The sequence below is a fragment of the Miscanthus floridulus genome, chromosome 8 (assembly GCF_019320115.1).
Source record: "Miscanthus floridulus cultivar M001 chromosome 8, ASM1932011v1, whole genome shotgun sequence".
Taxonomy (NCBI): Eukaryota; Viridiplantae; Streptophyta; class Magnoliopsida; order Poales; family Poaceae; genus Miscanthus; species Miscanthus floridulus.
In genome coordinates, this window is record NC_089587.1 from 115,634,420 (window position 1) to 115,649,327 (window position 14,908).

Sequence of the window (14,908 nt, forward strand, 5' to 3'; positions counted from 1 at the left end):
CTAATTTCAGAACGCATCATACATCTGCTCCCTATACCTCCATAGCCTCTCCATTTCTTGCATCAAAGGCTCGAGGAACATGTCTATATCAATGCCTGGTTGTTTAGGGCCAGAAATAAGAATAGTGAGGAGAAGGTACTTTCTCTTCTGACACAACCATGTTGGGAAGTTGTATATGCTCAAGATCATTGTCCATGTGCTGTGGTCGCTCATCCTCTCATTGAAGGGATTCATTCCATCGGTGCTTAAGCCAAACCGTACATTCCTTGGGTCATCGCTGAATTCTTTGTGCTTCTCATCAAACCTTTGCCACTGACTACAATCAGCCAGGTGTGCAATCTTATCATCATCCACCTTGCGCTCATCATCCCACCATGTCATGAGTGTGGATTCTTTAGGGTTTAGGAAGATACGTCTTAAGCGGTCGATCACTGGCAGGTACCACATTACCAAGGCAGGAATTCTTCTCTGCTTTGCATCGTTGTCTAATGGAGTGTTCTCTAGGGGCTGAGATTCTTGTACCACCTTTTTTGTACCCTTCTTATTCCTCTTTTTCCCCGTGGAGGCTTCATCCCCACCGTAAAGGTCATTGTTCTTGTACTGGCTGGCCCCACACCAGGGACATTTATCCAGTGACTTGAACATTTCGCCATGAAAAAGTATACAGTGGTTGGGGCATGCATGGATTTTTTTAACCCCCATTGTCAATGGACTTATGACCTTCTTCGCTTAGTATGTGTTAGTGGGAACTGAGTTTGGTTGTGGCAGCACCCATGACAGGAGATGCAATAGATCATTGAAACTATAGTCTGACCAGCCGTACTTAGCCTTCAGGATGAGCAGCTCAAGCACAAAACGTAGCAATGTCCAATGTGTCGGACAACCCTTTTCAACACCATACATAGTCTCCTTCGATGCTTTTGTCACCATTTCCAATTTTTCTAGACCTTTCGGGCTATTTAGTAAAATCTCTGGTCCAAGGGCTCGAATCATGTCCTCCAAATCATCTTCATCCCCGACACATGCTCTACCATCATTATTGGCACCACCTTCGTCATTACCATCCCAACCACCAGCATCACCACCTTGTTCATTGCCAAACTCGAAATCCATTCGTGCATCAAGCTCTGCTGAATATCGGGACATGGATTCTATGGTTTCATCGTCGTATTCGTCCTCATCCTCGTCGTTAATAATAACCGTTTCACCATTATGAATCTACACTGTGTAGTCCTCAACAAATTCTCGCATAATCAAATGTGATCTGATGATAGTCACATCTGTCCATGCCATACGGTTCTTACAATCTTTACATGGGCAAATAATTATATCCTTATTCTCTTTCAATGCCGTTGCATGCTTCTTTGTGGCTTCAATAAATTTATCCACCTCTTAACGGAAACCTGCCTTAAACCTTAATGAACCATACATCCAAGAGTTCCTGTACTCCATCTTTTACAACAACAACAAAACAAACATTAAAGGACTACTTATTCAGATATATATAAAAATAAAATAAATTAATAATTACTTGAGAATAATTGTATATACTTCAGATATATATGAATATAAATCTAATATAATTACATGAAGCATACAAACACACCATGGTAGAGGAAAATTAATTAATGGCCTATTTATCCATAAATAATTAAAATACATATTTATTGATTACAATAAACAATTTCAAAAACAACAATTAGCAACAATTATACTTTACCCAATATCTTTCATATAAACCCTAGTCCAATTTCAACAAACATAAATTTACAAAATCGAAATTAATAAAAAAACCAAACCCTAGATCTAGATCCACATGCACATGAAACATCCATAAAACTAACTAATTGTTCCCTAAAATCAAGAAACATGGACCAAATAAGGGTATGATCTTGTTCCCCTCCGTAATTTACCCTAGTACATTTAAAACTTGGGTCTTATTTGCTTCATAAGTAGCTCAAGCACCATAGAAGTGAGAGAAAAATAAAACTCTAATTACTCACTAACCAATAAAACTTCAAAAAAGTGTGGAATAGCATTTTCTTACCTTCTACAACCTCTCCACCAAAGGATTTGAGATCAAAACCTTCCGCCCTTAGTAGAGCAATTTTTAGGAGGTGCCCAAGGCATCCCCACTTTTTTTTTACGGGTTGAAGTGAATGACTCGAGGAGGAAGAATGTGCTGCAACTGTTTTATATGTGGGTCATTTATAGGGGCGGCTGGTGATTGAGCCGCCCATACAAATGGGAGCTATATATACGGGGATATTTGTAGGGGCGGCTGAATCACCAGCCGCCCCTACAAATAGCAACTCCAGAGGCGGCTGGTGATTGAGCCACCCCTACAAATCAGACCTCATTTGTAGGGGCGGCTCGTATCACCAGCCGCCCCTGCTGTTCCATTTGTAGGGGCAGTTGGTGTCTGGGCACCCGAGCACGCCACTGTAGGGGCGGCTTCATCACCAGCCGCCCCTACAAAAAAAAATTTAAACCGTTGCTAAAAATCATTTTTTACATAGTGTCGCGTGTGCGGCCGTCATGTGGAGTAACTGGCAATGAAAGCCACGGTCAAACAAGGAACCTGGCAATTGCATGCGTTGCATGCCCTGCATGCAAGGGCAATGAAAGTCTCCTTTATTCACGCAACAAATAGCACCCAAGGATTTCGTCCACTCGGCACATCGTGCACGCTCCTACCATGCATATCCACGGCCTCCGGCTTCCAGCCGTGATCGATCAGCCTACTGGGGGGCCAGGATGCCGACCTCACCGCGTTGGGAGGCCCAGCACCAGCAAGATGGCTTAAGTCCGTGCGCGTCTTCGACTGCAAGCTAGGACTACCTCAAGTAGTACAGGGTGTGCACTTACTGCCCTACTAGGGGATGCCCTCGACAATGTCATCCGAGGCAAAACGGCATAGGCAGTCGGCACAGCCACATGTGCTTGCCTACGGGGTTTTCTTGCATGAATCGGCATTGCCAGATTGTTTACTCGATCGATGTGTATTTTAATTTGTAGTGTATATGTTGGATTTTATTAGGTTTGGCCTAATTTTATTCAATTCAAATAAAATAAATCCTAAGGTTCGAATTAAATGCTAGGTGCAATAGAAACTTAATAGCGAGTTGATTGTGGTTGATGGTTGGACTTGTAACGGTCATGGTTATGGCTGCGGTTACTAGTAACTCTTGTTATTATGGTTGCAGTTATTGGTAACTAATGAACGCCTTCGTGACATCTAGCCTGTTCGGTTGGCTGGTTCGTATCGTTGCTGGTTCGTGAAGAAGTATTGCTGGCTGGTTTGTGTGAGAGAAAAATATTGTTCCAGCTGAAAATTTATGATCGTTTACGACAAGCCATAGCCAAACGAACAGGCTGCTAGGTTTCTCCTGTACCTCTTTGCCTTTGATCTCTCGTGCCTATAAGAAAGGTGCTTGTCTTTAGTCTCACATGTGAAAATATAGAAGGAGCACCACAGTTCTTCTGTTGCTGTTGCTTTCCAGTTTTCGTGTCCAAAATTCTATGCGCACAGGCATTGGGAGACCGGGCCTCCAGAACCATGCCCGCGTTTGTGACACCTGATCATGATCAGGTGCGCCGTGGGATCAGATTTTTAGGGAGCATCTAACACGACTGCTCGTTGTTGATCCGATCGATGACTGCGTCTTTTTTCAGGTGGACATTCGAGGGACTGCACTGCGAACATCTTACTACATCGGCTATGGTCCATAATATCGAGCAACACACTATGTTGACTAGTGCGCGTTGAGCATGGGTCCCTCCGCTATATTTGTAATCTTACTGTTTCTATATTCAGTAAGGTTTTTTTGCTATTAAACATGATCAATGTTCACCATCGTTATCACTGGTAGTTCACATGTGCACATATTTTTTTTCACGAATTTAGTACTATATTTCTAGATTAAATTAAACATAAAAATACCTAATTTCCTAACAATCCAAACACATGATATTAGGCAATTTTCTGTTATTGGTTTTGCTCCTGCGTTTATAGTTGGCCAACGGGCCGGCCCGGGCCCGAGCCAGGCATGGCCCGCAGGGGGTCGGGCCGGCACGGCACGCCATGCCTCCCAGGCCGTGCCCCTTCGGGTCTTGTGCCTGGCCTTTGGTCCAAGCATGGCCCTATGGGCCGAAATCCGTGCCGTGCCAGCCCGCTAAGCACGGCCAAATCCGTGGGTCATGCTAGCCCACGGCCCGGTGCCCTTAAAACACCTCAAACTGCTTCCTCATCCAACACTTCTCCATTTTCACAATCACATTTCACAATTCATTTGTATTTCAGTATTTCACATTCACAAGTAATAAACTGATCATAGATTCTAAATTCTAACAAAAGCCACCAAAGGAGACAAGGGAATTAAGATAACTGAGTTGTTTGTGCAATGCTGCCTCATTAAAAACCTTTCTAGGTAAAACTCACCCTTGTGAGAAACCCTAGAAAAGAAAAAAGAGTGCAGCACAGCTCTTAATTAAGTCTTAAACCATTGTTCACCAGTATCAGTCACACATCACAGATACAAAGATAACATATCACTCTCAAGTCTCACAACTCTCAAGTCTCACACACTAAGTACCAACAGAAGCCACAGATGTAGATCCATATGTGCTAGCCCCAGATATGCCAGCAGCAGCAACAACATCCCCAGATGCATCTTTATCAAGATAAAGATTCTTGAAAGAGTCTTCCAACTCTTGGTTGTCAACAGCATGCTGTAACCTTCTTTTTCCTAACTCCCAATACTTTATGCCAGCCAGCATCTTCACAGTTTTAGGCAACAGGCGTCGTCGTCGCTCTTCAATTATCCTTCCTGTCAAGCCAAAACATGATTATGAAGAGATAGTAGAAACATGAACAGACATAATATCTTTAGCCATTATAGATAGGATATGATAGGTTAGTTTATGGTCATGCCACCAGAGAAGTAAGTTGAAGTCATCCTCATATGCAGTGACATTGTCACTATCTAGATAAGCTGTGAGCTCACAACCAGTAGCAGAAGTAGATTGAGATGAAGTGCGGGCAGAGGCAGGGGAAGGACCAACAACACCAGATGATCTAGGGCATCCAAAGATTCTTTCCCATGCCTGTTTTTTCTTACTTGTATGGCTTGCAGGCTGTGCAGGCCTCTGAGACCTAGCAGCACCAAACTTTCTCTCTTATTTGTTAAACAACTTGTAAATTTTAGTTTTCACATCAGCATAATATAAACTGTAATCAACACTAGTGTTCTCTTTAAGTATTTGTAGAACATTAAATAAACCTCTCAACTTAGCTCTAGGATCAATAATGAAAGAAAATGAAAATAACAGAGGTATATACTGCCAGTATTTAAGGAATTTAAGCTTAATAGGATAGACAACAGCTATTAGATTTTGATCTTTTTCACTTGCATGCAAATGAGAAGCAATGTCTAGCAGATGGTGCGGAATAAGTGGACTAGTTGGATAGTAAACACCAGAAAAAACAACTATGAATTCATAAAATATTTTCAGGAACTCCAATATCTTTTCAGCTATATACCAATGCCTCGCAGTCAACAATATTGAGCCATAATTTGCATTAATGAACATAGAAAAAACATCCTTATATGGAACCAACTGTTTAAGCATAAGGTATGTAGCATTCCATCTAACATCCATATTTAAGCCAAACTTTCTAGGTCTAACACCCGTAGCAGTGTAGTTGTTCTTAAACATAGCAATTCTTTGATTAGAAGAATTTAAGAAATTAATAGTAGTTCTAAAATCTTCTGTGTAAGGTTTAAACCTCTTTAAACCAGATTTTACAATCAGATTAATGATATGACAAGCACAACGTTGATGCATAAGATTATACTTACGCTGATTAGGATTTATAGGCTCAGGTGGAGGATCACAACCCAAATAACCAGCAAACATAGGTGTCAAAGTATCCATAGCCTTAGCATTAGAAGAATTATTGTCTAAAGTTACAGAGAAAACCTTGTCAATTAAACCAAATTCCTCAATGACACAAGCAATTTTTTCAGCAATATTTTCACCAGTATGCTTTATCTCAATCAACCTCAGACCAATAACCTTTTTTTAACTCCCAATCAGCACTCACATAATGAGCAACAACACTAATATAGTCCTCAGCATTACCAGACCAAATGTCTGATGTCAAAGCAACAGATGAAGCACCAGATAACCCAGAATTCTTAAGCATATTACGACGCTCGGTAAATAGCTTACTAAGATCTCTAGTGGTGGTCTGTCTAGAAACCTTAGTAAACCTAGGGTTATGAGCACGAATAATATACTCCTCCCATACATCTATCTCACCAATACCCAACGGCAAATCAAACCTAGCAATCAAGTGACACAATTCATATCTAGCAACATCAGGTTTATAGTCCCAGTTATGCATAGAACCATCAGGATTGTAAGTAAGACTAGACTGAACCCTAGCACCTTGATCAATTTTCTACCTACAAGATTTCTAGTGCCTCTTCAAGTGGCCAGTGCTAGCATTAGATCTAGTAGACAAAGTATGCTTACACATTTTATAGGTAGCTTTAGTACAGATTTTCCTACAATTCACAGTCTCATAGATCTCATCAAAATTAGCTCACACAGCAGATTAACGCTTACTAGTACCAACACCAAAAGAGTTACCAGCAACAGATGGAGCTGAGCCGTTGGAGCAGGCTGGGTCCCAGTCACTGTCGCCCCTTCACCACCGCTGCCATCCAGATCGATCGGAGCAGCAGAGCCACCACCGACATCGATACCGAACAAGCAAGCAGCGTCCTCATGGGTGTCGTCGTCGTCCTCAGGGGCCAGGCTTGTGAAAGGTCCTAATGGCTAGAGGGGGGTGAATAGCCTATTAAAAATATCTACAACAACACTTAGCAAACTAGTTAGACAATTATGAGGCGAAGCAAGTGTTGCGCTAGCCTACTTAAATTGCAAGCCACCTACCATAATTCTAGTTTCTATAGTCTCTATCCACATAATGGCTATGTCACTACACTAAGTTAGTAAGCTCTCAAAGGCTAACTAAAGAGCCACACTAACCAAACTAACAAGCTCTCACGACTAGCTACACTAAAGAGCTTGACAACTAGTTTGCAGTAATGTAAAGAGAGAGAGAGCAAGATGGTTATACCGCAGAGTTGAGGAATGAACCAATTAATCACAAGAGTGAATACCAATGAAGACCAATCACCTTGGAATCAAATGATGACACAATGATTTTTTACTGAGGTTCACTTGCTTGCCGACAAGTTAGTCCTCGTTGTGGTGATTCACTCACTTGGAGGTTCACGCGCTAATTGGCATCACACGCCAAACCCATAATAGGGTGCCGCACAACCAACACAAGATGGGGATCACACAAGCCATGAGCAATTTACTAGAGTACCTTTTGGCTCTCCGCCGGGGAAAGATCAAGAACCCCTCACAATCACCACGATTGGAGTAGGAGACAATCACCAGCCTCTGCTCGACGATCCTCGCTGCTCCAAGCCATCTAGGTGGCGACAACCACTAAGAGTAACAAGAGAATCCCGTAGTGAAACACGAACACCAAGTGCCTCTAGATGCAAACACTCAAGCAATGCACTTGGATTCTCTCCCAATCTCACAAAGATGATGAATCATGATGGAGATGAGTGGGAGGGCTTTGGCTAAGCTCATAAGGTTGCTATGTCAATGCAAATGGCCAAGACAGTGAGCTTGAGCCAGCCAAACGATATTTATAGACACCCCAAACAATAGAGCCGTTGGCTCAATTATTGGGCTGACTGTGGAACGACCGGATGCGTCTGGTCGCTGCGTTCGGTCACTGCTTGACCGCCATGTGTCCCATTCAAATGAAGTAACCATTGCCACCCAACAACCCTCTCTGACATGCTCTGATGCGACGCATCGGACACACTACAGTGGCTGACCGAACGCAGGAGAGGCAGCGTCCGGTCGAATCCAGAGAGCTCCCAGAGCCGCTGAACTATGATCGGACACGTCCGGTGTGGCCGACCGGACGTAGGAGGGGCAGCGTCCGGTCGAGTCCAGAGAGCTCCCAGAGTTGCTCAGCTACGACCAGACGCGTCCGGTGTGGCCGACCGGACGCATGAGGGGCAACGTCTAGTCGAGTCCAGAGAGCTCCTAGAGCTGCTCAACTACGACCGAACACGTCCGGTGTGGCCGACTAGACGTAGGAGGAGCAGCGTCCGATTGAGTCTAGAGAGCTCCTAGAGCCGCTCAACTTTGATCGGACGCGTCTGGTGTGGTCGACCAAACGCGCCCCTACGTCCGGTCCTCTCTGGACCAACACGCACGCCCCACGTCACCACGACCTGATGCTAAACAGTGATTGCTCAGCGTCCGATCATTGCTACGAGCCAGAGTCCGGTCACCTCGGCAACTCTGCCTGCGCCTAGCTAGAATACCGGATGCGTCCGGTATAGATATCGGACGCGTCCAATCATGTCAGAAACACTGCCGCTGAGACAGTACCGGACGCGTCCGATACGCATGTTGGACATGTTCGGTCACCCCGTGACCAGCGCATTTAACTCCTTTTCAACTCTATCTTCTTTACCCTTGCTCAAATGTGTCAACCACCAAGTGTATCAGCTTGTGCACATGTGTTAGCATATTTTCACAAATGTTTTCAAGGGTGTTAGCACTCCACTAGATCCTAAATGCATGTGCAATGTGTTAGAGCATCTAGTGGCACTTTGATAACCGCATTTCGATACGAGTTTCACCCCTCTTAATAGTACGACTATCGATCCTATATGTGATCACACTCACTAAGTGTCTCGATCACCAAAACGAAAAAGCTCATTTCAAGTTTCACCTTTGCCTTGAGCTTTTTGTTTTTCTCTTTCTTCTTTTTCAAGTCAAAGCATTTGATCATCACCATGCCATCACCATCATCATGATTTTCACCATTGCTTCATCACTTGGAGTAGTGCTACCTATCTCATAATCACTTTGATAAACTAGGTTAGCACTTAGGGTTTCATCAATTCACCAAAACCAAACTAGAGCTTTCAGCCTGCCGCGATCAGATCATCGTTGCCGGTGAGCGGCCAGACGATCTCGTCATTAGCACCAGCCATGGCGCCCTTGACCATGGAGGTCTCTCCAGCAACGTTCCTCAATGGTGCGTAGGGCAGCCTTGGTCGCTCTATGCCACAGCTAGAGGACGACGCATCGGCCACCAACCTACGCAAAGAGATGGAGGAGGAAATGAATAGATCAGAATAGATCAATCATCAATGGAAGAAGAGAAGGGTTAGGGTTAGGGTTGTACCTACGCAACTAGAGCCTAGTGTCGGAGAAGACGAGGGCCACCTAGAGAAGACGACACACCAGTTAGAAGGACGGCGAGCGGCGGAGGAGGGACAGACGGGGAGTCAGGGACACAAACTCACATAATCACCGAGATCAAGAGGGGAGATAGGGAGAGGGAGAAGGGAGATGTGGAGAGGGAGGGGATCAGGTAGGAGGAGATGAGGAGTAGGGAGCGGCTCTCCAGCGGCAGGCGAATCGAGGTCACCGGAGTTGGGGAGGCTGGACGCCACCAACAGACGAGATGGCAAGGCGAGAGCGGTGCTGCGGGGGGAGTGGAAGTGATTTAGGGTTCAGGGTGAGGGAGAGGGTGCCGCGTCTGTGAGCTTATATATGTGGGGAGGCAGGGGGAGCCGTTGGGGCTGGGCCGCCTAGCAGACCATGGGGGACTAGGGGTGGGGGGATGCTGGGCCGCTACCGGGCTGACTCTTGTAGGCCGAGCCATGCCGTGCCATGCTCGGGCTTGAGTGACGGCCCAGGCATAGCCTGTACCCCCAGACCAGGCTGGCCTAGGCCCACTGATCATCGGGTCGTGCCATGCTTGGGCCGGTGAAAGGTCCTAATTGCTAGAGGGGGGGGGTGAATAGCCTATTAAAAATTTCAACAACAACACTTAGCAAATCGGTTAGACAATTATGAGGCGAAACGAGTGTTGCACTGGCCTACTAAAAATGCAAGCCACCTACCACAATTCTAGTTTCTATAGTCTCTATCCACACAATGGCTATGTCACTATACTAAGTTAGTCTGCTCTCAAAGGCTAGCTAAAGAGCCACACTAACCAAACTAACAAGCTCTCACGACTAGCTACACTAAAGAGCTTGACAACTAATTTGTAGTAAAGTAAAGAGAGAGAGCAAGATGGTTATACCGTCGAGTCGAGGAATCAATCAATCAATCATAAGAATGAATACCAATGAAGACCAATCACCTCGGAATCAAATGATGACATAATGACTTTTTACCGAGGTTCACTTGCTTACCGGCAAGCTAGTCATCGTTGTGGCGATTTACTCACTTGGAGGTTCACGCGCTAATTGACATCACACGCCAAAACCTCGATAGGGTGCCGCACAACCAACACAAGATGAGGATCACACAAGCCACGAGCAATTTACTAGAGTACATTTTGGCTCTCCACTGGGGAAAGGTCAAGAACCCCTCACAATCACCATGATCGGAGCCAGAGACAATCACCAACCTCCGCTCGACGATCCTCATTGCTCCAAGTCGTCTAGGTGGCGGCAACCACCAAGAGTAACAAATGAATCCAACAGCGAAATACGGACACCAAGTGCCTCTAGATACAAAAACTCAAGCAATGCACTTGGATTCACTCCTAATCTCACAAAGATGATGAATCGATGATGGAGATGAGTGGAAGGGTTTTGGCAAAGCTCACAAGGTTGCTATGTCAATGCAAATGGCCAAGAGGGTGAGCTTGAGCCGGCCATGGGGCTTAAATAGAGAGCCCTATGAATAGAACCGTTGGCTCTCTGTTCACTGAAAATTCGGGGCGACCAGACGCACCGGTCAGATCGACCGAACGCACCCTTCCAGCGTCCGATCAACGGATGGCTACCATGTCATTCCTCGCTTCAAATGATGAGCGCCTGATCTCAACGGTTAAGTGATGACCGGACGCAGCACAGTGCCACGACCAGACGCACCTCTGCCGAGTCCGGTTGTTTCTAGAGAGGTTCCATTCACGACCGGACGCGTTAGTTTGATCATGACCGGACGCAGGACCCCAGCGTCCGGTCACTTTCAGAGAGCTCCTAGAGCTGTTCAACTGTGACCGAACGAGTCCGGTCGGTCATGATCGGACGCAGCATCAGCGTCCGGTCCTTCACCTCTTCTCTACGCGCCGCCACATTAGCATGACCGGATGCTGAATAGTGTTCAGCCAGAGTCCGGTCGTCTGCGTCCGATCACAGGCCGAGAGTACCATCTTCTTTTATAATTGACCGGACGCTGCTCCCCAGAGTCCGGTCACCACGTGACCAGAGTCCGGTGCACTCTGTGAAACCCTGTCTTTTCTGTACAGGGCGCCGGTGGCACCGTCGGACTGTCCGCACTCTGCCGGTGAAGTTTCAAACGTTTGCTCCCAAGTGCTAAACACAATGTGTATCACATTTGTGCATGTGTGTTAGCATATTTTCACAAATATTTTCAAGGGTGTTAGCACTCCACTAGATCCTAAATATATATGCAATGAGTTAGAGTATCTAGTGGCACTTTGATAACCGTATTTCGATACGAGTTCCACCCCTCTTAATAGTACGGCTATCGAACCTAAATGTGATCATACTCGCTAAGTGTCTTGATCACCGAAACAAAATGGCTCCTACCACTTATACTTTTGCCTTGAGCCTTTTATTTTTCTCTTTCTTCTTTTCAAGTCCAAGCACTTGATCATCACCATGGCATCACCATCATCATGTCATGATCTTCATTTGCTACACCACTTGGAATGTGCTACCTATCTCATGATCACTTTAATAAACTAGGCTAGCACTTAGGGTTTCATCAATTCACCAAAACCAAACTAGAGCTTTCATCTGGGCAAAAAATGCGGGCTTCATGTCGGGCCGCCGTGCCTCGGGCTACATGGACATTTATACATGCGTTGAAGCCAAGTGCTTTTGATGGGCAATTTTCTAATGCCGGTACCAAGCTGTACATCATACGGTATGGTTGATAACCATTAAGTAGTGGAGCAGGCTCATGAGATACACACACTAGCTAAGGAACTCGAGCAATTTCCATGTGTGTTGCCTGATAATTTTGTGGCTGGTACTATCATGTGAACAAATTCTAATAAGATAAGTTTTACTTTTAATCAAAATGTATCAACAATTTGATAGTAATAATCTTTATTTTAAGATAGAGGAAATTAAGGATCAAGAGTTCAAACACCCATTATGATTGCTTTTATTCTTTTTTTTTAATATCTATGGAAACAAACCTAAAATCATGAAGTTGGAATACCGGTCTGACAAAAAAAAAAACACACTCGGAAGGAACCGAACGCTGGGATGAACCAAAACAAATCTTCCTGCTGACGCTAGGACGGACAGAAAAAAGAGTGCTAAAAACGCTCATGTCCATGTGTTATAATGGAAGAAAAAACTATCAAATGTTCATGAGAAACGATGATGAGAGTGGTACCTAACATCCGTGTTTCTATTTTTTTCCTGTTCGTGAGCCCATTTGTCCACTCAGGTAGTTTTGTTTTTCCTCATAATAAATAAACATAAAAATAGTAAATATAGCATTATGGGCCTTTTAACTATTGGCTCTTTTCTAAGAAAAAATTCACCACCAAATTATTCGTGTAGTTTTGAATTTGATTGGTAATAAATTTGTCGTTGTTGGTTGACCTGTGGGCTTCTTTTTTTAACATAAAGAAAAGAGCTTTAGTTATTGAAACGTCAATATATACATGATAATTGTTCATTTAGACAATGGAAACCACTTTAATCTATGGACACGAAAAAGAGGAAAACAATTTGAATTAGGATTCATATTCAGGGAACTCTGAAACCTTGCATGTAAGTATGTTTCATAATATTAAACAGGATTATAGGAGTCTATTTGAATTCGAATTAGGATTTCTAGCTATTCAGGCTACCTCAAGAAGCCCTTCAAATAGGAGAGTTGTAGACACACAAAGAGAGACAATTTCATGAGAGTTATAGACAAACATAAAAAGAGACAATTTCCACATTCACGAAGTTAGTTAGGGGAAGACAACTAAAAAATTGGGGAAAAAATTAGCTCTTAATATTAGATATGGATAATTGAAATTAATAATCAGCGCAAAAGACTTTTTTGAAATCAAATCCTTAATCATCTTATAGAAGGAAATGGAGGGATAGGAGTACCTGAGTTAGAGTATGATGAGCAAATTACCATATCAAATAAAACAATTTTGATCTTCTATGGGCCTAGAATTTGTAATATAATATTTATATTTCTCTAAATTAACTATTGGCTCTTTTCTAAGAAAAAAATTCACCACCAAATTATTCATGTAGTTTTGAATTTTGATTGGTAAATAAAATTTGTTGCTGGTTGACCTGTGGGTTTCTTTTTTTAACATAAATAAATAAAAGAGCTCTAGTTATTGAAACGTCCATATATGCAGGATAATTGTTCACTTGGACAATGGAAACCACTTTAATCTACAGACACGAAAAAGAGGAAAACTATTTGAATTAGGATTCCTATTCAGGGAACTCAGCATGTTTCATAAGATTACATGAGTCTATTTGAATTAGAATTAGGATTTCTGGCTATTCAGGTTACCTCAAAAAGCCCTTCAAATATGTTAAATAGGAGAGTTGTAGACAAACATAAAAAGAGATAATTTCCACGTTCACGAAGTTAGTCAGGGAAGACGACCAAAAAAATAGGGGGGAAATTTTAGCTGTTAATTAGGTATAGATAAGTGAAATTAACGCAAAAGACTTTTTTTGAAATAAAATCTTTAAACATCTTATAGAAGGAAATGTAGGGATCGGAGTACTGAGCTAGAATATAAGCAAATTACCATATCAAATAAAAACAATTTTGATCTTCTATGGGCCTAGAATTTGTAATATAATATTTATATTTCTCGAAATTAACAGTGCATGCAATGGACTATTGTTGTACTTACTACAGAATATATAAGCGTGGAAAAAGACAAACCCATGATCAAACCCTTCGCCTGGAGTTCTTGGCAACATGTCCAGGCTCGCCACGGTTCCTGCGCCCCGTGCTCTGCTCCGGCTTTGGACCGTCGGAGCAGCAGCCCTCCGCTTCGTCAGCCATTGCCGTCGTCGTCCTCCAGAGACGTTCCGGTCCTGCACCACTGCCCACCACACGGCGGGCGACGTCCCAGACCAAGCTCATGGTCATCTCGTTGTCAGGGCCAGAACGCATGACGACGGCGTCGCTGACGACATCCGGGAGCCTCCCGCAGAGCTCGTAGGCGACGAAGCCATCCGGGAGCCGCGCGGCGACGCCCAGGGCCTCCGCGTGCGCGATCTGCTCCAGGAGCACGCCCCCGGCGCCTTCCTCGAACTCGAACGCGTCGAACTTGTCCCGCCAGACGCGGGGCGTGTCCACGTGGTAGGTGCGCGCCAGGGCGCGCCACAGGTTCGCCGCGGTGGCGAAGCGCTGGTAGTCCGGGAGCAGGCGGTCGGAGAGGGTGGCGAGGATGTGGCCGCGGCACACCGCGTCGTCGCGCGCCCACTTCTTGGCCGCCGCCTGCGCCGCGGCGTCGTCGCCGGATCCGGCGTCGCCGTCGCCGGTGGTGCGGTCGTCGAAGAGCACACGGGCGACGCCGAGGGTGTGGACGCGGAGGAGCACCGATTCCTTCCACCGTAGGTAGCCGCAGGGGCCGTCCAACTGCTTGATGGGGACCAATGCCATCGATCGGAGAGCCAGAGAATTGATTTCTTGGTCTCGCGGTGATGTTTCTGTTGATTCGTACTGTAATGTTTGTGCATTTATTCCATGGCAGCGGAGCAGGCCGGCCCCGAAGACGGAAGACGAGGTGATGGCCAACGACTCCTGG

General features: G+C 44.7%; 1 protein-coding gene across 2 annotated transcripts; it reads right to left on the bottom strand.

The window, feature by feature from the left end:
* Window positions 1-4,384: 4,384 nt before the first annotated feature.
* On the bottom strand, window positions 4,385-14,908 carry LOC136477201 (uncharacterized). 2 transcript variants are annotated; one of them, XR_010763937.1, is made up of 2 exons: window positions 6,658-11,150; window positions 4,385-4,829 (listed from the first exon to the last, which is right to left on the bottom strand). XR_010763937.1 is itself a non-coding variant. In XM_066475287.1 (2 exons), exon 1 carries the CDS (start codon window positions 14,761-14,763, stop codon window positions 14,044-14,046), a length of 720 nt encoding a protein of 239 aa, XP_066331384.1. In that variant the 5' UTR covers window positions 14,764-14,908; the 3' UTR covers window positions 4,385-4,829; window positions 14,038-14,043. The 2 variants fall into 2 exon arrangements, 1 of the variants encoding a protein (XP_066331384.1); XM_066475287.1 differs by lacking the exon at window positions 6,658-11,150 and adding an exon at window positions 14,038-14,908.

What these genes read in the sequence shown, in the direction of transcription:
- LOC136477201 (XM_066475287.1), bottom strand. Translation starts at nt 14,763, where the DNA reads ATGGCATTGGTCCCCATCAAGCAGTTGGACGGCCCCTGCGGCTACCTA.